The 20247-nt window shown below is 45.3% G+C and overlaps 1 protein-coding gene across 1 annotated transcript in view; it reads left to right on the plus strand.

The window, feature by feature from the left end:
- The first annotated feature begins 3984 nt into the window (after positions 1 to 3984).
- Positions 3985 to 20247, plus strand: part of LOC149326148 (uncharacterized) — a 45787-nt gene continuing 29524 nt past the window's right edge. The window contains exons 1-4 of the mRNA XM_089563777.1: positions 3985 to 4165; positions 7342 to 7470; positions 8690 to 8829; positions 10127 to 10252. Of these exons, the coding sequence (XP_089419903.1) occupies positions 8802 to 8829; positions 10127 to 10252 (154 nt within the window). The 5' untranslated portion in view covers positions 3985 to 4165; positions 7342 to 7470; positions 8690 to 8801. The remainder of the gene's footprint in view (positions 4166 to 7341; positions 7471 to 8689; positions 8830 to 10126; positions 10253 to 20247) is intronic.

Raw genomic sequence — 20247 nt, forward strand, 5'->3', positions numbered from 1 at the left:
TTATGTCGATGAAAAATCAATTTCGTGTGACAAACTCCAGCCTGACTGAGCAGAAGGTATTAATGACTTCCATATTAACTGTTCTGCATGCACAAAAGTTGTGCATTGGTGCTGTTCCTTTTTTGTGCAATAACTTTCTCCATTGGGGGATAAAGAATTTGCTTTCTGCTACAATCCCTGTAAAATTATCTGGTGTGTTGCAGCCTAGCGTGGAGACGATCACATCAAATCGTTCAAAGGCGCCGTGGCTTCCCGGGCAATTACCTCTCACATTACGCGGCGGCAAGAAGAAATTTTACTTAATTATCTAGAGAGGAACCCCCGTCTCGCAGGAGGGGGGGGGGGGGGGGGGGGGGGGAGGGGGGTGATTTGGGTCCAAATTTTAAAGTAGGCGAAAGGAGTCGCTTGTGGTGCGGGCTGGCCGAGCTCTTAAGTGCAGAAGGCCCGCCTGCCAGGTCTGTGCAGGAATGGCAGCTTTGGTACACGAAGTATGCTAGCTGCACAAGGCGCGATGCTGGCTGCTTTCTGACTGAAATGGGGGAAGTGTTGGCACAGGTGTAACCGTGCTGTGATGCGGCAGGTCGTTTGAAAGAATGCTTGGGGTGCTTATCGCAGGGGCACTGGCGGTGGCCTTTTGGAGGGGGGTTGTCGGTCCTGGCCATTATTGGCCGACCGGTCGCGCCTAAGAGGCCGGTACCCTTTATGGCCACAGCAAGCGAGGTAAGCATAAGTTTCACGTTGTAGTTCAGGAAGCATTGATTGCAGTGGCATTATGTGCAATTAGGAACAGGTGTGAGCAGAACGTGGTTTTTCTCAAAAAAGCAGTGCGGAATTCAGTCCTTCAGAAGTGGGCACATTGATGCATAGCTAGTAATCAGTGAGCCCACTACAGCTGTTGGGAAACGCGAGGAACAGTGCGTAGAGATATGGACAAGCAAATGTGGCAAGAGATGAATGTGGCATCCACTAGGTCATTTATTTTGCTACATGCTTGGCATGTCTGGAAAGAACAGAGGAAGAATCTGCAGGAAAAGAAGACTAAGCTAGCACAGAACAAACAAAACTACTTGAAAGGGGGGTGGGAGAGTGTGGTAAGTAGAAGTATGTATGCTACAGCTGTGACGACAAGAAGCTTACACGAGATGGCAATGAAGCATGAACACACAGATTGTGTTAGGCTCCGAAAGGTGAAATAACGTAAAACTAATCCTTCACCAGAGTACAAAGGTGAGAATACCTTGAGGGTGGGAAAAACGGACACCAAATTACACCACCAAGACAGAGTGTGGACCATTTGCATAAGCTGGGAGTTTCCTGCCATCCCATTTGTAGTGCAGTAATTGCTCATGACATTAAAGGAAGGCTAGCAACTGCTACGTTGCTTTGTAACTTGATGGTAAATGTCTTGCTTTCTTTGCTGTGTGTGACGGTGGCATGCCTGCAGCTGCTAGTGGCTGTGCCTCGGCTGCGGTGGGATCAGGCAGCAGTGGGGCCGGAAACCTCTGTCGACATGCACTCTAGTGGGAGTGCTGTGAGCCGTAAGTAATGTCATCACTGTGGCATGTTAATTACGCATTTCACAGCAGTTCCTCGTATGTGCTCTCAACTGTGTAAGTGTGTAGTGTTGTGTGTAGAACCTGAAGATGTGTACAACGAGGTGTTTGCGTGCTAATCGTCACTTCATTGCTGCGCATGTCCGAAAGGCATCTTCTGCGGCATTAAATTGTGAGGCAATATCTGAAGTTTTTATTTTTACAATAGCCGCGTGTGTGTTCTGTGGCATTAAATTGTGAGGCAATATCTGAAGTTTTTATTTTTACAATAGCCGCCTGTGTGTTATTGTTTGTTGTAGTAATCAGTTTTTTCAGCAATCATTATCATTCGGTTTGCTTCCTACAGATTGGAAAATTGCTAAGATCGTTCCAGTGTTCAAAAGCGGAAACCGAAATTCACCGGAAAACTACCGCCCCATTTCACTAGCCTGCATTTGCTGTAAATTATTCAGTACATTATCGCTTCCCACATTTACTGCCACCTGGAACTAAATTCTTTCTTTTTCCTAATCGGCACGGCTTCCTGAAAGGTTTTTCTTGTGACACCCAACTCCTAGAATTTACAGCTGACTTGCATTTCAACATGGACGCTAACCTGCAAATTGACGATATCATTTTAGATTTTGCCAAAGCCTTCAACCACGTTGCAGATCCCTGCTTCTTCTCAAAATTGTCTGCTCTGTGCCTTGATTCTTCAACACTGTCATGGCTTCGTAACTTTCTTTCATTTCGCCAGCAGTTCACTACAGATAAAAATTTCACCACCCCACTCTGTGATGTTGCTTCTGGCGTACCTCAAGGCAGTGTTCTTGGCCCATTATTATTTCTAATATACATTAACAACTTGTCCACAAACATATCGTCTTCTATACGCCTCTTTGCTGATGATTGCATCATTTACTGCCCCATTAATTCTATAGGTAATCACCTCGCTCTACAAACTGACCTGAACCTCATTTCAAATTAGTGGAGTAAATGGCAAATGATGCTCAACTCAACTAAATGCAAGGTTATCTCTCACCTGCAAGCGTAAAAATTCTAATTTCTCGTACTCCATTGATGGTACGGTAGTGTCTCGTGTATCATCTTCTAAGTATTTAGGTATTCACCTCACGGATAATCTTTCATGGGCCACACACATTCACCATTTGTGCCAAAGCTTCTAGATCACTTGGGTACCTGCGCCAGAACTTGCTAAGCGCCCCTAATAACGTGCGAAGAGTGGCTTACTTAAAAACTATGCGTCCACACTAAAATTTGCTTCACCTACATGGTCCTCTCATCAAAACTACCTAATCAACATGGTTGAATCCTTACAAAATAGAGCCACTCGTTTCATCACACAAAAGTACAATCCTCATTTCAGCATCACTAAGAACAAACTTGATATCTCCCTCGGACCATTAGATATTCATCACTCCATCACTCTTTTATGCTTACTTCATAAATATCGTCACAGCACCAGGCCATCACCCTTGCTCCTCGAAGAGCCTTCACGCATTTCACGTCGCCTACATAATCAGTATAGCATTAAACTGATATGCGGAAGAACCCAAGCCTTCAATTCATCTGCACTTCCACGTGCCGTTGTTCTTAGGAATGATCTTCCCGACAGTATCGCATCTATCTGCAACCCCCAATCATTCCAAGACTAGCTGCACAAACATTTTCTTTAATGACATTACATTGTGTCTTGCTATAGGTTGTTCTGTCCCATAATTTGTTTTCTCCTCGTTGCTAATGTATTATGTTTTGGTTTCTTGTGCAGTTTCAACAATTCTTTTTTTATTATGGCTACTGCTTTTTCTTTAGATGTGTATTGGGCACATGCGAAGCATTCTTGTTACTTTTTACTTTTTGTTGCTCACGGTGATGTGTGTCTTGTAGTTATGATGTGACTTGTATAATTATAATTGTTTTTACTTTTTGTCTTGTATTGCGTGTTGTATTTAACTAATTGTTCCTACCGTACTTAATCTGTTACTTTGCCCCCCTTACTCGATGCCCTTCGGGGCCCTGTAAGGTATTTTGAATAAATAAATGAAAGTACGAGGAAGTTTCGATAAGAGATAATATGGTTGCAGAATGTCCACGTGTTCTGAATTGCGAAGGAGTTCTGAAGCACCAGTGGTCAAGGCAGTATAACCCGAGAGACAGACAGTGGCTGTACAGTGGGAACAGAAACAATCATATTTAACTACAGCATCATGGGGCCAGTAACGACAAATTGAGACGGGACTGTGATTACACACATCTGTGTTGGGATTCATAGACCAACCAAGATATACTTCCAAGCATGAGGGAAGTCAGGAAAAAAAACTAGAAGGGACAGTTAAACTTGGCCTTAACGGTATGACGCTGTAGGAGCTAAGGCGAGGAAGAACCAGCTCTGACAGCGTTGAGGTTCGAACTGTTCTTTTTTTTTAATTGCGCTGCTCGCCTGTGGCCGAGGCCAACTTCCTCCTTGACGGTGCTGCGTGCCATGGCCTGCGAGCCGAGCGCAGCGCGAGGGGCTCAACAGGGTTCCCCCGTGTAGAGTGGAAGCCACAGGATGCGCCCAGCGGATGTGCTTGGAGGAAGGTGCGCACAGTGGGGGCCCAGCCAAGGCGAGAGTGAGTGGAGAGCGGATGGGCAGAGGAGTGGAAGTGTAGGCTGGTTTGAGTCGGTCAGCAGCCGCGTCTTCACCGCCGTTGACGTCTAACGTGAAGGTCTTCTGCACACGATGGAGGATGCGGAACGGTCCATCGTAGGTCGGTGTGAGGGGTGGACGGACGTGGTCATGGCGGATGAAGACATGGGTGCAGGAGGCCAGGTCCTGGCTGAGGGTGACGGGAGTAATGTGGCGAAATGTGTTGCATAGGTCTCGGATGCAGGTGGAAGCGCCATGGATTAACGGAGGGGTTTTCGTATCACTTCTGGTGAACTCGCAGAGCAGTTAAGCAATGTGCTACTGCCCCAGCAGGTGGATATTGGAAGCACAGGCGCCGGTGGGGATTTCGAGGTGTAGGTTGCCCTTTTCAAACTGCCTCTCACGACCTGTCATTGATTTAGGAGCTAGATGCAGTTGTGGGGAGGTTGGCACCTGTCGCGGTGTACAGGTTGTGATGACAATACCACGTGAGGTACGTGGCAGGTCGGCCACCTGGCTTTTGAGCTCATGGCACGGACGTGGTGTTTCCTTCAGAACAGCAGCCTTAATGTTATCGCCTTGAAATGCAGAGTCTTCGTTGCATGCTGTCATTACGTTGGCAACAGTTGGGAAGTTTGGGTTGATCTGCATCGCACTTGGCAAGTAGCCTGAAATGATAGGAGGGATACTGTTAAAAAGTGCGACCTATGAAATGCACTGCCATTTTTTTTTGCATATGATGGCTGCAGGCCGTGAGCCAATTTCCAGTGTTTTGTGGGTACTCCTGTGTCGGCTGATATTAGGAAATAATGGGGGCTTCACGAGTGTGTGATCTTCACATTTTGTCAGTCATCACTTAACGTGGCATTGCCTTCTGGTAGTCCACAGCAGTCTAGTTCTTGTATATATATATCACGCAGATATAGGCAGAAGTTCAATTCATTAAAACGTGTGCTGTGCTGCCTTACGCAGGTTTACGTCTGCTTATCAGCGAAGGAATTTTTACTGTTTGACCTTCGCTGCCCTGTAGAGTGGCTCACGTTAGCAGACGTGTTATTTATTTGGTCAGCCTGTGTTATGTGTAAAGGGAAATGTTGGAGGTAAGGCTGACAGCCTTTTTGTCACTGTCTTTGTTAGCAAGATAGTTGAGGCAAAGAATGAGGGGGGGTTTTAGTCATTTGAAACACCCTTTAAGGGCGCAAACATACACATTTTGTGCAGGTGTAAAATGACCTGTAGGCTCCCGTTTAAAGACAGCCAATGCTTATTACAAGCTCCCGTAACAGTGCATTTCGGACCAGGTAGATCACGGTGCTGAATAACAAACAGTCTGGCTCTCAGGTGCATTTCTTTGAATGCAGGATTGGTTGTTTACTGTTACTCTATTAAGAGGTCAAGAAACATGTTTTGCTGCTACTACTGGGCCAACATAAAGGTCGGTAAATGCTCTATGCGGGCATATCTGGCTTGAAAGTTTTATGCAAGCCAGGAACCGAGCTGGCATATGTGCCCTTTTTTGAATATATATTCATTTTCCCAATGTTCAGAATTGGTTTTGCTTCGAGCGTAGTGATACATGGTAGACAGGTGCGCTCCTGCCTGAAGTGCGCAGGATTACGCACAAAGGAAGTTAGAGGACGAGATGTAGCACTTGTCGTACTTGCTTGCATGTTTTGTTATTGCAAATGGTGGGCTAGGCATTGATATAGACGGATAAGCCCGTGATGATAACTTATGCCACCGCTTAATAATGTATCAGTCAGTTTATTCCCGATGCCGTTTTGGTTCAAGGTTCTGCAACTCAACGATGGCTGCGGCGAGTTCTTGGTGCTTATGCCATGTGAGGCATGAAACAAACAGTAGTTTTACTACTCATACATCCCTTGTTGTCATTCCAGCTGTTGCAACAGGCTGGCATAAGAGCTGTAGTGATTTGAAACCATGCAGCAGCATTTCTCATGCAGTTTTTCGTGCCTCATGTGTCATAAATGCCAGCTGCATATCACAGTCACCTTTCCGTTGATGAAACCAAAATAGTGTCACGAAGAAAATCAAATAGCAGTTATTTAGTGGTGCTATGCATGAATATCGTGGGATAGTTCGTGTATATGAATAGGTAATGAATCCTTTGCAATAAGAAAACACTGCAGTAAAAATGTAATGTCTGTAGTCCTTTGACATAGAAGAGCCTTTTTGGTGTGTTAAGGTTTTCTGTACGAAAACTACCAATCATGAAGCATGTCACTGCTGACATGAGTATGAAATGAATCTTGGTGTCATAAAACTTTAAATGTAGAGAAACCTTTTTCTGACATTGCTGCCTTCCAGCTTTCTATGGTCAATTGATTTGCCAACAGAGTACCTTCTTGCCATTTCTCATTGTTCAATGCAAGCCTAATAATACCTCGCACTGTGTATCCTGTGAGGTGCAGGCACACTGCATGACTATTGCCAGACATAAGCTTGCATAATCAACTGTCTTTGCAACAGCAATGGAAACCACTGTTGTGGAGGAGAACAAGTATTGCATGTGTCTTGTTTCAATACTACGTAAGGGCCAAAGCCAGAGGGATGCGGAGTAGGGCTCAGCAACATGCACCATACAGGGTGTGCATTTGTCTGCAGGGGTGCGAAAGCGAAGTGTGATGGCGTGAAGCAAGTGGCCAACTTGAAACGGGGATAAAGGAATGAAAAAAATGTCAAAATCAGCACTCACATGTCCTAACGCTCGCATAAAAGAGAATATGAAATGCATATTACTTGTTTTGGTATAGTAGCACGGGAACTTTTCCCTCTGCTTGCAAGGTCATAATTGAGCTTAAAAATGTACACATAACATTTCATTCTCAAGTCTGCATTAAATGCATTGCTGCTGGTAGTTTTCTTTGGTATGGTAGTGAAATGCTATGTGTTCAACCTGTAAAACCTTAGCATAACATGCCAAGCCACAATGGATGATTGATGTTGATCAGAAAAGGCCAGTACTGCATGCCTTGAATTCGTTACTTCGTATAAAAGTCAGCGTCTCCTCCTGCCTGTCAGTGTGATGATTGAGCAGCACTTGCTACAGCTTACACGTACGTGCTGCCCGCAACCGGATGCTGGGTAATAGGTTGCGAAGTGGTGTCAGGGATGAATTGTTTGTCCTTGCTCCTACAGGCAGGGCCTCCACCGGTGCAGAGGTGAAGCCCGCTCTTGCAGAGGGCAGCGGGGGACGGAGCCTGTCGGGTGCTCGTGGCTGAAGCAAGCTACGCTACGCAGGTCGAGCCTTTGCAAGAAAGCCGAACTGTATGTATCTATCAGATTTGCAAGACATGTATCCATTACGTTTCTGATTTCGCAGCAGTGCTTTTTTAATGTACCATCGAAGTCATTAAAAGGCGTTTGAACAGTTTTCGAGCGCAGCTCTTAGGTGCTCAATTCTGTGTTTCGCGGCGTCGACGTTGTAACGAGCAGTTAGTGCAGATGTGAATGTGCAGGGCGTGCGCTTGTGAGCTGGGGCATCAAACCTTGCTGTGTATATACTTTGTCTGTGCCAATAAACCATCAGTTGAAGTCAGCGTTCGTCCTGCATGTATCTCCTTTTTTCGTCCTGTGCTTTTTGTGCTGAAAAAATTCCTTCTACGTACCAAGAACAACTAGCCCGTCTTTCCACTTTATCAGGTATGCAGAACTGAGCCTAGTTGCTCAGGCAGTAGATACTTTTCAGCACAGGGATGTTTTTATTGCGAAGTCGTATTGTTTCCAATCTTTGAGGGTTGTTTCATTAGGCAATTTCAGGCAAACATTCTTGTATGTAGCAAAACAGCAGCTGCCATAGGAAAGCCTGGGGCACACAACTACTGAATGGTTGAATGAAGGGGCGGTGTTTACGACTTTTTTGAGGTTCAGTTTTGAAAGCTTCCTTTGAGTCTTTCTACGCGCTGTTATTTTTGCAGTACTTGCTTCGTATTGGTACTTGGAGTTGCCTGTGTAGCCTAACGTTACAGCCCCCCTAGCTAAGGTATAGTGCTTACCGCTTGTGGAAAAAAAAACTGTGTTGTATCTGTATTTACTGAAGTGTATTGTAGAGGGGTTGATTGTTTTGAGTTCTGCATGGTAATGGAAGTCTACTATTTTCAAATGTGTACACATAGTGTAGTGCAGTACACTCCCTTTAAGGCGAACCTAGAAGGAAATTTCATGGAATTATCACTGGCCCTTATGTGTAGCAGTGGCCATGCTATGTGTGGTTTATGTATGTTACAGGAAAGCACTGAGTAAAGTATTATTTCAGAGAGAGTATAACTGCGTGCACAGTTTTTACTGAACTATGCACATGTTGAGGTTAAGGATGAAGCATAAAAGGGGACAGTATTCTTGTTGGCAATGGCATTTCACCACTTTTAAAGCTGCTTTCCACAGTGGCTGCTGGTTGAGGATTTTCTTTTCTGTTTTTCTTTTTCCTGTCTGTCCTCTGGAAAGTGCTTCTGAGGTGCCCAGCAGGGTAGCCGTGCATGTTCTGTAGTGTGGCTCCCTACCTTTTGCAGCTCACCTGTCGTCAACGCCACCGGCAGCTGCGTACCTGTCCTTGCGGTGCAGAAAATGCACGAGGCCCCAGCTGTCTCCACGCTGCGAGAATGCATGCTGAGACACCGCGTGAATTGAGTAGGTGACCTTTGGACATGCACGCCTTCTACTCTGTGGGAGGCACTGGAGAGATTGAGATCTGTGGTGTAGTGCAGGCACGATGGTGGGGTGCCTTTTCTGCACTGTCAAGAGTGCTTCATAAGTCACCTTGCTAGAGCACGGGGTGGTGTTATCTCAGTTTTTCCAAAAGGTTTGCGGAAAACATCTTATCTCTGTGTACAAGCACTATGTATATTGTTCTCCTTTTGTTGACAGTGCCGTGCGGACGCATTGTGCGTACCATTGAGGGAAGTTGCTGTAATTTGCAGTCACCACTTAAGTTCACCTAAACAGAAGCAGGCAGTGAAGAAATTGTTTGCATTTGTTTTTTTTTTCGTGCAACTTCTGATGTGGAAAACCAGTAAAGTGTTTTCATGGTTATTTTCCCTAAGATTTCATGGTAACCTAGTTCAGTTTAACGGGACTGTACTCTAATCTGTTTGCAACTGTTGTTATGGACGCTGTTGCAAAAGGGATGTGACATTCTAGTTATTTTTGTTTATATTTTCATAGCAGTCACATTTCAGCAATGCGTACCTTATGTGAAACGAACCCTAATTGTGCTTTGTCTCTAGGTGTAACAGAAATCAAAGTCGTTCAAGAAGCCATACGAAAAATAAAAAAACCTAACGGCAGGTAAAATTAGTGATTGAACACATTGATGTTTAGGTGGGTTTCAGGTTTGGGATAACTGTATGCTAAAATGCCGGCTGGCGAGAACAACTCAGGCTTCCTTGCTGTACTGCACATTTGCATGGCTTCTTTTGAGTCACACCACCAACAGACCGAGACGTGTAGACTGATGTGTATGGTGCGTGACATATTGAGAGAAATAAAATATACACCTACAGGACAGCAATGCTGCCGGGCTACATCAGTTGTGAAAAATGTTTGGCAACTTAACACGACTGTTAAACACATGCCTACACATCAAATTTTGTGCCAAACGCTATTTGTGTGATGATTTGTGTGCACACATTGAAAGGTTATAATTGGTGCATCGTGATCGTAACAATGAAATGTTATTTTTGTGTGTAGAATACAAACAAAAACGCAGTACAGATGGGGCGCTTAAATGAATATGCAGTGTTCTAGTAAGGAACACTGCATAGGCAAACACAAATACGCTACCATTATTAACTGACGTCAAGCAGTGCACCATGTAGGTGATGACTTCATAAACAGTGTGCAGCTGAGCATCGTGATTGTTTACGGTAGTATTAGGTTGCGAGTATTTAGCCTTGAAGCACAACATCCAGTTGTGCGTGTATTGCAGCACACGGGAGGAGGGATTTCCCTCGACTGAACAGCTGCAGCCTTCGAGCAGCAAGTGCACCTCATGGATTCAAGGCAGAGGAGGAGGCAGGAGCCTCAATGAGTTTCATTTTCAACAAGCCAGCAGGTGCCGTATTTTTTTACATTTATTTTGTTGTGTTCATGACAAAGTGCACGTGCTGAGTGTTTACATTTTTCCTTTGCTTCCTTCTTGTTTACGTCATGTTTACTTATTTATTGGTCACTTTGTGCTTTAACCTTAGAAGGCAGCCCTGTGGCGAGTTTTTGTTTACTGTTTGTTTTGAGCATGAAGATCTTTTAGCTGCCATTATCGGCAACCTTTGCTTAATATTGTGTGGCTGTGCGGAAAACCGTCGCAAAAAGTTTGCAGCCTTTTCTCTCGCAGCAGTAGGGAGCACAAACAAAACTGTCCACACTTCTGCTACACAATAGATTTGTGACCACCACCAGTGCAACCTGGTTTCCTCATGTTTCACACTGCTCGACCTCCACTGCGTTCCCCGTTTACATGCTCCAACTGGTGCCCTCTCAGGTTCCACACTGTACATTGTTGTCATCCTCCTGAGTCATCTTTTCGCTGTTCACGTCCAAGTGATCACTTCCAGGCTGCGGCCGTGGCCTTGCTGTTGAGCCGCTACAGCCATGAAGTTGGGGAGCCTGCCCGTGCTGACGATGGCTGTGTAACGAACGCGGAGAAAAAAAGGGTGCTGAAATGTATGCGGAAAAGAGTGGGCGAGCAGTGTGGCACGTCATACAGCTTGAGAAGCTGAGCATCTTGCCCAATACCGCAAAAAGATCACGCTGAGCATGCTGCCCCTTATAGCGACAAACCCCGGAAAGGAAGGCAAGCGCACAGTGTTGCTTGAGAAAGCGGATTGTGGTGGAGGCTCCACAAGGCAGGCAGGCAGGCGGGCAGGCCAGAGAACACGCACAATGCCTGCCCTCTGATAACGGAAGTGGGCAAAGAGGGAGCTGCATGCAGCATTCATTGTGCCTTGCAAACATTCATGTGCGGCCGCTGACAACTATGGGGAGTCGAACATTGTGCTACGCCTTTCGAGCACAACATTTCCCATCTATACTTTCGCTTCGGTCAGGATAACCTGCCTCGGAGATGTGCACCAAACCTTCAAGTAATCACCATCCAGGCACTGCCGTCGCAACGTTTGATTTGAACACCACTTTGGCCACACGTAAGCAGTCATCGTCACGTGATTTCATACGTGGCTGCTTTACTATGGTGTGGAGGTTAGAACAGCACGTCTCAAGAATTTCCACAACACATGCATTTCTCACACTGTTCTGGAACAGAGGAAGATCATCAACCGTGTTTATCTTCCTGACCCAGGAAACGCTGCTTGTGAGCTTTACTCATGTTGGTCGGCTGTCTCGCTGAACTGTGTTGTCGAAGTAATGGAGCGAATAGTGCTGGCGAGGCTTGAATGCACTCTAGCAAATAGCAACCTTTATTCTGACGTGCTGGCCAGATTTCAGCACGGGCGCTGTTCTATATACACTGTCGCTTATCTTGTAACAACAGTGGACCAAGGAAAACATTCGTTGATGCCCTGTGCCTACAGTCTTTTTAGAAAACAAACCCACATGTGATAGAGTCTTCCATTGCATCATTTTCGATAGTACCTGGCCTTACCTGTGGATCGTAAGCTGCTGCATAGGCTGGTGGTGAGGTTGGTCAGTTCTGCGATGATGTTTCACAAGGAGGCGTCTTGAGGCCACACTTGTTGAATGTTGCTTTTACTGGTCTTCTCAATGGTCAGCAGTGCTTATCACATTTACAGCATTATTGCAATTTATTTCTGTACTTCATCTGCTTCAGACAGCACCTCGCATAATGCTCTGAAGCTAGGTGCAATTTCCTTACTTCTCAGATAAGTGGCCCTACAGTCAGCACTGCACTTTCGAGGTGGTAGGAGGAGTCAACTTGTAACCTGTCTTGGGGAACATGGGATGCACACGGTAAAGTGACGCGGGCCATTCAGAAAGAGGGTCCGTCAAAACAGTTCAGTGCAGTAGGGAAAGCAGAGAATTTTGGACGAGAACAAGACAGGGCAGTACACAACAAGAAGCTACTGTAACAGAGTGTCTTTGCTTTTCGGTGATATCATACGCATTTCTGAAGGGTAGCCTAGCAACAATATCGACATATCCTTTGCTGCCGTATTTTTGTGTGTCGTCTCCATTCTTTCCGAGCCCCTGGGGCGCAGTTGGCATGAGCAGGGCCATGTTACGTTAAAATTGCATGCAGGAGGTGTGGGGTTCAATCCATGGCGCTGCCGTGTGCCCACTGGTGACACATTGGGTACAAGGCTTCCCCTGCCTGGTGGTCAGCTTCTTCACGATGAAATGTTTGGGGATCGCATTGTTGACTCCACCTTAAGAACAGGAAAACAGCTTGTGCCATGGTGATGTTTGGCCCCGGATGCCCCTTGCGCCATAAAAATCAGTCATCATCAGAGAACGTTGCGATCGTGGTATGTTTGTAATCCTCCCTCCTGTTCCCATTACGTCGTGGTCACGGTAATTATGTGTATGGCATGCTGATGGCTTTTACAACGGGGCTTTCGGACCTGTACACCTGCAAATGACTGCAAGACTGAAACAAACAGTGCCATTTATCAAGATACCTGCGTTGTCAGGCATTGTGTTAACTGGAAGGCAATTGTGCTGTAAATGCATTCACGCAAAAACAATTTCCCTGCAACGAATGCCAGTCAACAGACGTGATGCCGTACACGACCCACCGCTCATTTTTTTCCTGTTGTCATTGACCATACTCTGTCATGGTAAATGTGCATACAGGTGGTGAAGAGTAGTTCATTTCAGACAAGTCTTTTAGTGGGTTTCAGGCTTCAGATGCGATGCACACAAGCACTCGTTACTCCGTGCATACCCAGTGGTTTTCATCGCTTGTAGTTTGTAAAGCCTCCAAGTGCTGTTGTGGGCATTTCCTCCTTGCGCACATTGTGCAGCACTGTGCGTGACCTTAATGCATGGCAGAAACGTGTGCTGCGAAGGACATCGCCCCCCTCTTGGAGCAGTCAGCCATTGCAGGGCAGGGGTAGGCTGAGAAAGGGACTTTCGCATTGATTGCAAACAGATTTGGAGGCACCCCTCCTCCTCTCTGCAGTGCCCTCTCAGCTGCATTGCACACCACACTGTGCTCAGGACAAAGGTGGCTGGGCCCCTCCGTCGTCCCATGAAGGTGGTCGCCATCCCCACAGACTTCATAGGCTACAAGTACACAGTGGCCTGTGCGCTCTGCGAGAAATGCTATGAAATGCGGTGTCCACCTTCACGGCTGCTCGATCTCTCGGCCTTCCCACTGTAGCAGTAAACGCAGGTTGTAGAGTCATCTGCATCTGGAATCGCTCGCGCCAACATCAGGTCACACAGCAAACCATGCCTGGAAGCAGCAGTTCATTACGGACGAATTTGACCAGCACAAAGCAGCGAAACGCGTGAGGCCAACTGCTGCAGCGTTCATCCCGCCAAATCTTTGGCAACCAATCAACGACACGCTCAACAACAAGTGTAAATGATTCCCGCCTTTACGCATCGTCAGAATTGCTTACGAGCCACCGTAATGTATTCAAGAGCTCAATCCTGTATACAATCAGTCCTCAGTTTCTTGCTTCATCCCATCAAGTCACCTGGGGAGAACCTTCCATATTCCATGCAATCCAACAAAGGTCCAGTGCCAGTTTCTGGAAGGGTGACTGGCATACACAATGTCCAAACTAACCTCTCCCTGCCTGTATTGTTTTCACGACTAACTAGTCAGTTTCTTTTTTGCATGATGTGACACACTTGCGTCAGTTGTTTATTGTTAGGTTTTGAGGCAAATGTTTGCTCTGTATTTATGTTCACGTAATGTACCGTTAGGGCACTTCGATCTGTTTTGTGGTTTAGCCGAGCCACTGTAGTTTCAGTACACATAATCATTATTTCGACTGTATCTGTGTGTTGAAGTGCGTATTATCTGAATATTGAAAACAGATGCGTATTTGTAACTATGATAGTAGTGTATGAATTGCCTGCCAGCAGCGGTGCTTGATGGTTTGTGTGTGTGTGTGTGTGTGTGCGTGCACACGCACGCCATTTCACCTTGTGCTCCGTCACTACTTACAGGCTAGGAAATTGTAAAACATGCAAGTGTCCACCCTTGGGCATAGGTAGCGCTGTTCTTACTGTCAATGATGGCGATCCCTGCCAAGGTAGTTAAATGCTGTTAAGAAAAGAAAGCACTTCCGGTCCTTTGCCTTGAGTAGCACCACTGCCTTAACACGCTGTGAGCTAAGGTGGTGAAACCCGCAGTATTTAGCTGTACGTCCTCGACGTCAGTACTGCAGTTCGGAAATATCAATAAGTCACGGTAGCCAACCTCCACAGTAAGCAGAGGTTACCAGCAGTGAACAAAACATCTCGCACAATGCACATGAAAGCACTGTACTCTAAAAAATTGCTTACATCCCGTGTTTGTACGCTACGAGCTACTGAAGCTCTTCGTCAACATTGGCTCCACCTTGTATATCGCATAGTATGCACCACAAAGGTAGATTTTGAAATGCAAGCTCATAAACTGTCATGCGCAGACATGAACTTGGCAGGGGTTGGTAGTCCATTAGCAAGGGGTGACAGCAGTTATGAAATATTTTATTCCTGTGCATGAACACTCATTCCACCTGTTCCTCCTCTTATGTGTAGAAATGCATGCCCTCTCTTTCAGCCTTTCCAAGTGAAGTGACAGGTGCCACTGGGACTGCATTTTTTGCTTTTGGAAGTTCTTCTATGTGCTTTACGTGAAAGGTGAATGCAGAGGCTAAAAAATAAAATGTTCCTAACACTAAAACCTATTCGGTAATGTGGTGAGGATGAAGAATAAGTGTTATGATTGTTATCATTACACTACAGATGTCAGAGCAAAAGCCACGTGCATGCTGTACAATAACCATATGCATGGGTATGCCGGTACGCAAAAAATGCAGCTGATATGAAATCATGTACCACTTTTGGCAAGCACTATTTGACAGACCACAGTACTTGTATTTGGGTGTGCGTTCTTTTGAACTTTGTCAATTTTATTTATTTATTTTTTATTTAAAACATACTGCAGTCACTGAAGACCAAGCAGGAGGGCAATACAGGTCCTAAGTAAACGCAATTCAGCGCCACCATTAGCAAGCAATCACAAAAAGCAACACAAGCAATCATAAGCAATCAACAGGTCAAAGCAGTCAAACGCGCAGCATGCAGTGCAAACACAGAAAAAGAAATGAATCAGCAAAAAGCGAAGAGTAACATCAACCCAGAGCTTTTCGTACTCGTTCTTCGAAAACATTTGCATCATGCGCGGAAAAAACTTCTATTGGGAGTGCATTCCATTGTGTGACAGTGCGCGGAAAAAATGAGTTCTTAAACCTGTTAGTACGCGCAAAGATTGGTTCCAGGTTGTAAAGATGGGTGTGCAGAGTTTGACGACCCTCACGTGGATGAATGAACAATTGCGCGTTGATACCAAGTTGGTGATTGCAGAGCCGATACAGAAACCGCAGCCTGGAAATCTTTCTTCTACTTTCTAAGGTCAAAATGTTGTTAGCACTCATTAGAGACGATGGAGAATCTAATCTGCGGTATGAATTGAATATGAAACGAACTGCCTTTCTCTGTACCATTTCTAGTTTATTTACGTCTTTTTTCAAGTGAGGGTCCCATACTGCACAGCCATATTCCAGTTGAGGTCTGATAAGGGTATTGTATGCAAGCAGCTTAACATTGGAAGGGGGCCGACCTTAATTTGAAACGAAGAAACCCTAGTTTCCTAAGGGCTGATGTACAGATTTTATTAATGTGGCTGGTCCAGTTCAAGTTGTTAGTTATCGTAACACCTAAGTATTTACACTCGTTGACCTGAACTAACGGATATTCGTTGATTTTGTACAAAAACTGAGCCGGAGATTTCTTGTTAGTTACCCGAAGAAGGACAGATTTTTCTCTGTTTAATTCCATAGACCAAAGATTACACCACTGGTTCACAGCATTAAGGTTATTGTTCAAAACGATTTGGTCATTGGTACAACGGATAGTTTTGAATAGGACACAGTCATCTGCAAACAGCCTTATACTAACGGATGCGGTGTCAACTGAGGCAACGATGTCATTAATGTATTTGAGGAATAAAATGGGGCCAAGGACCCTTCCCTGGGGGACCCCAGAGCCAACCGGTAGAATTCCAGATGAGCAGCCATTGACGTGGACGAACTGTTTTCGGTTATTAAGGTAGGCTTGAATCCATTTCACAATCGGTAGAGGAAGACCAGTGTTCTGGAGCTTTAGGATTAGTTTGCTGTGTGAGACGCGGTCAAACGCTTTACTGAAGTCAAGAAATACCATGTCAATTTGCTCGCCCCTATCAAGTGAGGATGCCACTTCGTGAATGGTAGTTACTAGTTGAGTAACAGTTGAAAGACCTCTCCGAAATCCATGCTGGAAACGCGTTAAAACACTGTGCTTTTCAAGAAATGCATTTATGAAATTGGACAAGACATGTTCCATGAGTTTACACGTGCTGGAGGTTAATGAAATTGGGCGATAGTTACTAACATCAAGGCAGTCACCTTTTTTGAAGATTGGAATCACTCGGGCTATTCGCCAACCGTCAGGAAGAACACAGTCCTGCAATGATAGCTGGAACAGATGAGTAAGAATATGGGCCAGGGGTTCCGCATAGCGGCGCAGGAATACGTTGGGTACATCATCAGGTCCTACAGAGGTCTTCACTTTAAGGCTGAGTAGCATATTAAAGACACCTCCGTACGTAATGAAATCAGGTGAGCTCAGTATGTGTGTGTGATTTCATGCTTTACAGTGGAAAGGTGCCTCCTCAAGGCACCTTATCATTGGCTGCGTTTCATGAGTGGCTGTGAAAAAAATTATTTCCGTCCGCTGCGTTCCAAACCCCATTCAGCAGCTGTCAGCCGAGTGAGTACAGAGTTCTTGAGGCGTGAACAACAGTCGTAGTAGGAGATACTTCATCACACCAAGAGGCCCCATCACTTGTCTCGTGCACCACTAGGTGCTCCAAATGTGCTGAAACCAGCGCCACATGATTGCACAGATAATGGCCATCTGAATAATGCACGTGGAGCTCCACAATTACCTACTGGATTTCCACCTCATTGCCCGCCACTGTGCAGAGAAGCAGTCCGCAATTATCATCATCAGCAGCAGCCTGACTTTGCACACTGCAGGGCAAAGGCCTCTCCCATGTCTCTCCAATTATAACTCTGTCCTTTGCCAGCTGCAACCATCGTATCTCCGCAAACTTCTTAATCTCATCCACCCACGTAACTTCTTTGCTGTCCCATTACACTTCCTTCCTCTTGGAATCCCCTCCGTTACCCTTAAGGACCGGCGGTTATCTTTCCTTCACATTACATGCCCTGCCCAAGCCCATTTCTTCCTCTTGATTTCGACTATTATGTCATTAACCCGCGTTTGTTCCCTCACCCACTCTGCCCTCTTCCAGGCTCCTAATGTTACACCTATAATTTTCCTTTCCATAGCTCGCTGCGTTGTCCTTAACTTAAGCTGAACCCTCTTTGTTAGTCTCCACGTTTCTGCCCCATAGGCGAGTACCAGTAAAATACATCGTTTGTATACTTATCTCTTCAGGGATATTGGTAAACTGCCATTCATGATCTGAGAGAACCTGCCATATGCGCTCCACCCCATTCTTATTCTTCTAGTTTTTTCCCTCTCATAATCCAGATCAGTGCTCACTACCTGTCTTAAGTAGACGTAATCCCTAACCACTTCCAACCCCTCGCTACCAATTGTGAACTGCTGTTCCCTTGCGAGACTGTTGAGCATTACTTTGGTTTTCTTCATGTTAATTTTTAGACCCATCATTCTGCTCTGCCTGCCTAACTCACTGATCATATGCTTTGCAGATTATCTCCTGCGTGACTAAGCAAGGCAGTGTTATCAGCAAATCACGGATTACTCAGGTATTCTCTATTATCCCTTATCTGCAACTGTTCCCAATCCATGCCTCAGAACGCCTCCTGTAAACGGGCAGTGAATAGCATTGGCGAGATCCCTGCCTTGCACCCTTTCTTATTGGAATTTTATTGCTGACTTCATGAAGGACTGTAGTAGCTGCGCAGTTGTTATAGATACTTTCCAGTATTTTTGCATCAGTCTTTTCTACAGCCTGATTCCGCAGTGCCTGCATGACTGCTGAGGTTTTGACTGAGTCAGATGCTTTCTGCTAATCTATGAAGGCTATATAGCGGTTGGTTATGTTCTGCACATTTCTCAACCACATGATTGATAGTGTGATAATGGTCTGTTGTTGAATGTCCTTAACTGAAGCTTGCCAGATAATTCGGTCGATTGAAGGTTAAGGTATTCCCGACTTTATTAGTGATTATCTTGGTGAATACATTATAGGCAGGGAATGGTAAACTTATCGGGCTGTGATTTTTGAAGTCCTTGACATCTCCTTTCTTATGCATTAAGATTATGTTAGTGTTCTTCCAAGCTTCTGTTACGCTCGAGGTCACGAGGCATTGTGTATACAGGGTGGCTAGTTTTTCTGGCGCAATCTTCCATTCGTCCTTCAACATATCTGCTGTTACCTGTTGTTCACCGGCTCTTTTCCCCCTTTGCATTGCTCCTGAGGCTTCTTTTACTTCCTCTGTCGTTACTGGCGGGATGTCCCATTGCTGTGTGACACTGCCTGTGCCATTTACATCCTCATTACATTGGCTACTGCATAGGTTTGTGTAGAGGACTTCGCCTACTTTACCTATCTTACCCACGTTGCTAATCACATTGCCCTCGTTGTCTCTTTATGCATACATGTGATTTTTGCCTATGCCTAGCTTTCTCTTCACTGCTTTTAGGCTACCTCCGTTCTTCGGAACATGCTCGATTCTATCCATATTACCACCTTTCTTATGTTGGCTACCTGAAGCTTTTTCGTTAACTTTGATAACTCTGCCACTTCTGTTCTGTCTGTGGGGATAGACGCCTTCATGCTTTGGCGTTCCTTAATAAGATCTTTCGTCTCCTCAGATAGCTTGCCAGTACCCTGTTGAACGAGCCTACTGCCTACTTCTAATGCACATTTGGTAATGATAGCTATGAGATTATCGTTCATTGTTTGAGCATTAAGATAGTCCTCCTCAGTTAAAGCTGAACATCTTTTCTGCAGCCATATCCTGCATTCCTCTGCTGTCCATCTTACCGCTTACTCGTCAATGGGCTTCCGCTTCACTAATTCCTTCCGTTCCCTCTTGGGGGCAAAGTGCAACATCCCTTTCCACATTGACACCTGCCTCGGAGGCTTTCTGGTTTCCATTCACGTATGAAGCGGGGTTCCCCCTTTTGACTTCCGCTGCGATGGCATTACAAACATCTCAGCCGACACGCATAGGGTAACTTTCCTAACTTTCCTTTTCATGGCAAATTATTTCGGAGGTCCTGTCTGCACATCATGATGTAATGAATTCAGCATAAAAACCAAATGAGGAACGCAGGAAAACGCATAAGCACATTCATATGTGCCTTCTTGGGTTCCAAATCATGTTTTTGCATGGAATCGATGAAGATCATGCAGAGCAGTTTTTTTTATTCCTCTGCAGAGATTGTGTTTTTATGGTCAGTCTGAATTGGGCTGACTTTTTTCATTCGCATTCTTAGAGCAGTTAACTCTTTGATGAAGCACTATTTCTTAGTCCGCTGAACATGCCGGGTGTGCGAGGTATTTGAGAACATAAATCTCTATCACCATAGACAGCAGTACTTTAACCACATCTATCTAGGCACGCAGTTTGTTCCACAATGGAAGGGCATTGATTGATGCAGAAAATGAAACGCCATGCAGTCCTTGTCACACTGGCCGCACCCAGTTAACGCCATCAGAGACGACAGAAGTTTTGTGTGCATCACTATAGAAACCTCATCAGTGCTTGAGCAAAGCCACTTGTCCTTACGGCGGTTAGCTTTTTTGGTCTTGGTCAAATTGTGTCTTGTCTGCAAAAAAAATCCATGCACTTCAGGCTTCTTCAGCTTGGT

Source organism: Amblyomma mixtum, chromosome 10, assembly GCF_055824585.1.
Source record: "Amblyomma mixtum isolate Tamu chromosome 10, ASM5582458v1, whole genome shotgun sequence".
NCBI lineage: Eukaryota > Metazoa > Arthropoda > Arachnida > Ixodida > Ixodidae > Amblyomma > Amblyomma mixtum.